Source organism: Lycium ferocissimum, chromosome 1 (genome assembly GCF_029784015.1).
Source record: "Lycium ferocissimum isolate CSIRO_LF1 chromosome 1, AGI_CSIRO_Lferr_CH_V1, whole genome shotgun sequence".
Lineage (NCBI taxonomy): Eukaryota > Viridiplantae > Streptophyta > Magnoliopsida > Solanales > Solanaceae > Lycium > Lycium ferocissimum.
Genome location: NC_081342.1, coordinates 5,533,322 through 5,537,993, shown reverse-complemented (window position 1 = coordinate 5,537,993; position 4,672 = coordinate 5,533,322). Strand labels below are relative to the sequence as shown.

Below are 4,672 nucleotides of genomic sequence, written 5' to 3'. Positions count from 1 at the left end.
TAATAGTGGTAAATTATGTGATTTGATGTAATACTGTGAGTCTGTGACTAAATTTTTTTCGTTCCCATCCAATTAACAATTTCTAGGATTCTCCTTTTTTCTGCCCCTCCTCATCCTTTTTGTTTGCTACTTTATTACAGATTTGACTTTATGTGTGTGATATCGACCTTTTTCTTTACAATTGCTTTCTGGGGTTCTTGATTGGGTCCCAATTTTAATTAATTCATTGTCCTAAATATGTATGCATAACTTTCTTGGCTAAAGCTTCTTTCAAGATTTCAAATTTGGATTTAGGTGTAGCGGCCATAATGCCATCATTTTGATGTGGATGGAAGCTTAGGAGATACCCCTAAACCCACGTTTGGGTGGTTAGTGATGACTAGCTAGTTATTTTTTCAAGTGTGTGGGTTGCATGTGCAATGGAAATTATTTTTGTCATCCGTCATGATTAAGATTGGATTAGCTTATCAGAAAGATTTAACCTTTTTGAGAGTAATCATTTTTCAGGAATAGCCTAAATTCTACTCTTGCGCTGCATAGTCCTTCCCAATTATTGTGGGTATAATTGGACTAAAGAAAATGAATTAACCGATAATGTAAATAATTTTTCTCCTATTACCTCTCGCGGTAAGCTAATCGGCAAAGGTTGAGGGACTTCGAATCTTAGGTCACGCGAGTTTGAGCTCTGCGCCAAGCGAACCTAACTATTTATGATATTTAAGTAGAAAAGAGCAGAGAGGAGGGGCTCATCATCCCCGAATTTAAAAGGCTATGGCCGGTCCAAAATGTCGGCTCTAGATGGATTTTACGGTCATTAAAGAATCTATAATTCACTTGTAAGTTAAATGATCCGATAATATAATACATGTATAGAAGTTATACTTAAGAAAGAGTTAACAATTTGTACTAGAGCAATTATGTTGTAATTATATGGGAATTCCCTTCTTTTTTTTTCCAAGATGGGTAGAATAGTAGTAGCAATTTTCCAACCTGCAACCAATCATTTTTTTTTTTTTCATATTTATCCACACTTTGTGTGTAAGTGAAGATTCCCATACAAAGCGAAATCGCATCTTATTGTCATTTCTGTCTTTAGTTGATTTCTAAAACGTCCTACCTAATTGGTTTGTCATCACATAATATGATCAAAGTGTTTGTTGAGAATCTAATGAGTTGTTTTGATGATAGCTTGTAAAAACTTAAATTCTTTTAGGTTACCAAACAATTTTGACACATCAATCTGTCTGTAATTTGTAAGCAAATAAAAGAGAACTCAATCAACAACAGAGACATACATTTTGACCATTGAACCTGGAGAAATCATCATCATCATATTCTATTAATACAAAAGCAAAGTTTCTATTCTTAATGGCTGCAAGCTAATACCCCTGTCATTGTTCAATCAATAACCTAGTATTTGAATTCAAGAATTATACTATATGCTATTGATGTCAACATCAACTATTAAAACTAATAGTAGAAAACAAAAATGTAAGCCTTTTAGCTGGTTCAAAGTCATAGCTATTCTTTCTGAAAGTACATCCAAAGGTTCATAGATGTAAAAAATATGTGTAAAAAGGTTACCGAATGCCTAGTCTAGCTAGTAAAAATATTAGAGGAGGTGAAATAACTATCAATAAAATTGGTTAGCACATGCAGAAATCAAACATCAATCGAAAGATTTTTTCCTCTTGGCAATTGGGCTGTCACCTGATAATAGTAACATAATTTTATACGCTGTATATCTCCCTTCTACTTCTCTATTATTTGAAAATTTCTAATTTAAGTTCAATGCACTGATAATATAAAATTTTACGATAAGCATACATTAGTAACCGAATCAAAATAGTAACTAACTTACTGTCATAAGTTAAACTACGTATAGTATAACTTAATTGAAGCATTTGACAAATAAAATACTTGTAAACTAATCATAGTTTGCAGAAATGTAGGTATTCAACAACTGAATTAGGATGGACCACAAGACCAAGTGATCAAAAGCAATATTAAAATCAGATCACCAGTCAATATAGTCTTGGACGCTGGACTGTCGACACCTTACATGCAAGGGCAGAGTTATGCTTCTTCAAAGGGAGTTAATTATCTCATTTCGTCGAAAAATTACTCTGTGTAGATATAATTTATTTTTTATGTATATGTGGGTACGATATGCTGAATCTCTTTAGTTTCTTCGTGCATTTGCTTCTCTATATCTTGAGTTTCGTTTGTAAGAACCTCCACACATAGAAAACTAACCCATTGAACACTGTTGAATTTACGCCACAAATAATGGCCAATAAAAATTTCCTATAATCAAGCAAGAATAGAACACTTAAAATATTTTCTTGCCAACTACAGAGACAACATTCACCAACTACGTACCTCAAAAGTCAGACTTTCTTCTGCTCTTTTTAAAATAAATAAATAAATTATATTTTAAACCCTAAAATAAATCTAGCTTTACCTATTATAAATATGTTCACTCTTCCATTTGGTATCTCCTTTGTTGCTACTACACTTTCTCTCATTAAACCGCCACCCTAAATTTCTCCATAATTTTGCCCTTTTCAACTTATGTTCAATCTTTTCTGACATTTTTTCATAACATGTTCATGTGCATTCAAGATCCAAACATAACCATTTGTCCCTCCTTTGTCTTTACATAATTTTTTTTTTTTTAAAAAAAAAAAAATACTATCTCATGGATCTGGTGAGACTAAAATACTTTGAATCTTTTTCACACATGAAAGGTCATCCAATTAGTCCTCCCACTTCTTCTTCAGTCTTTGGTTCACCTTTACATTCTTCTTCTCATCATGCTGGCTTTCCTATTATAGCAGTTGCCATTATTGGAATTTTGGCAACTGGGATATTGCTAGTTAGCTACTACATTTTTGTGATCAAATGTTGCTTGAATTGGCATAGGATTGATCTCCTTAGGCGATTTTCATTCTCTAGAAATGGACGTGTTGAAGACCCTTTAATGGTTTACTCACCAGCAGTAGAAAACCGGGGATTAGACGAATCTGTGATTCGTTCAATCCCCGTTTTTAAGTACAAGAAAAGGGAAGAAAAAGATGTTGCATTAGGGGGAAATGGGACAATTCCTATTGAATGTGCTGTTTGTTTGAATGAGTTTCAAGAAAATGAGAAGCTAAGAGTTATACCAAATTGTGGACATATTTTCCACATTGATTGTATTGATGTTTGGCTTCAAAACAATGCAAATTGCCCACTTTGTAGGAATAGTATTTCATCATCAACAACTACTAACACAAAGTTGTTATTCCCTTTGGATCCAATCATTGCTCCAAGTTCCACTCCTCATCAAGAGCCAAATCTTGAAAATTTCAGAGATGAAGATTATGTTGTGATAGAATTAGCAAACACTAATCCAACCCCTACAAATAATATATCATCAGTTAGAACTAGAAGTACTCAAGAAAGGTTGAATTCAGGTGAAATTACAGGGCATTTTTCGGTTAGTCCTTCACCAAGAAAACAAAAGGTTCCATCAAGAAAAGGTAAAAAGTTGAGCCATATTACAAGTATGGGAGATGAGTGCATTAACATGAGGAAAAAAGATGATGAATTTGCAATTCAGCCTATAAGAAGATCATTTTCAATGGATTCAGCAACGGATCGACAACTTTACGTAGCAGTTCAAGACATTATTTTACAGCAACAAAGGCAAGTTACTGATGTTAGTCCATCAGAAAGTAGCAGTAGCAGAGTAAAAAGATCATTTTTTTCATTTGGACATGGAAGGGGATCAAAAAATGTAATTCTACCAATTCATTTAGAGCCATAATGGGAAAAAGAAACAATTTTTATTGTAATTTGTTTGTGTATTCTATAGTAGAAAGATAGTTGTGGATATTAAAGTAGTTTACTGGAAGTTCAACTTTCTGGTTTTCTATTTTTTTTTTTTTTTTTTTTTTTCATGTAGTGTATAACATCAGTAAGGCAGACCACTGATGCATTAAGACTCATTGGTATGATTGTAGGCATCATTACTTATAATAACCATTCTTCTTTTTGCCTTTTTTCTTCTTCGGTTTGAAGTTTTTCCAATGACAGCTAACTGAAATATGTCCCTTCCCTAAATATATGGAAATAATTTACAAGAAGAATCAAATTGATTCGGATGAAATTCAAAAAGGACAGTACCCTTAAGTTATTTCTTTGTTTTTTTTTTTTTTTCAATTGCGTGGGTGTGGTAGGAGGGGTCCCCGCTTGGTGCAAAGTCACAACTATCAACCACCAAATTGCTTCTTCTTTTTATTTTCTTGTCCCTTCCCCTTTGAGTCAATGTCAGGTCTGGCATAAGTGTAAACTTTCAAACATGAGTGTTATGCCTAATTTAATATCCAAGATTCCATCTTTTTTTTCTTTATTTTAAAGGAAAAAGATCGGGGAGAAGTGGATCCGTAAGAAGAGACATCTGCACAAGTCTTGGTGGATAGAGTTACTCGCAGAGACAGATTTACCCTTCGCTGAGGGATGTCACGTAATCAGGGGTGGGCATAGTTTGGGCTAACCCGAAATCCGATTTTTTTGGATTTTTGGATTATGGATTGAACTTCGGATTATATTTTAAAAAAAATGGATTTCGGATAGGATATGGATTTAGTACTTTGAATTTATGGATATCCGAAAACCCGAAATTTGT

General features: G+C 33.5%; 1 protein-coding gene across 1 annotated transcript; it reads left to right on the top strand.

Moving 5' to 3' along the window:
* Positions 1–2,374: 2,374 nt before the first annotated feature.
* On the top strand, positions 2,375–4,043 carry LOC132068080 (RING-H2 finger protein ATL1-like). The gene has a single exon (XM_059461548.1). It carries the CDS (start codon positions 2,702–2,704, stop codon positions 3,809–3,811), a length of 1,110 nt encoding a protein of 369 aa, XP_059317531.1. The 5' UTR covers positions 2,375–2,701; the 3' UTR covers positions 3,812–4,043.
* The last annotated feature ends 629 nt before the right edge of the window (positions 4,044–4,672 follow it).

Bases quoted from the DNA above. Each gene is read 5' to 3' on its own strand.
- LOC132068080 (XM_059461548.1), top strand. From the start codon at position 2,702: ATGGATCTGGTGAGACTAAAATACTTTGAATCTTTTTCACACATGAAA.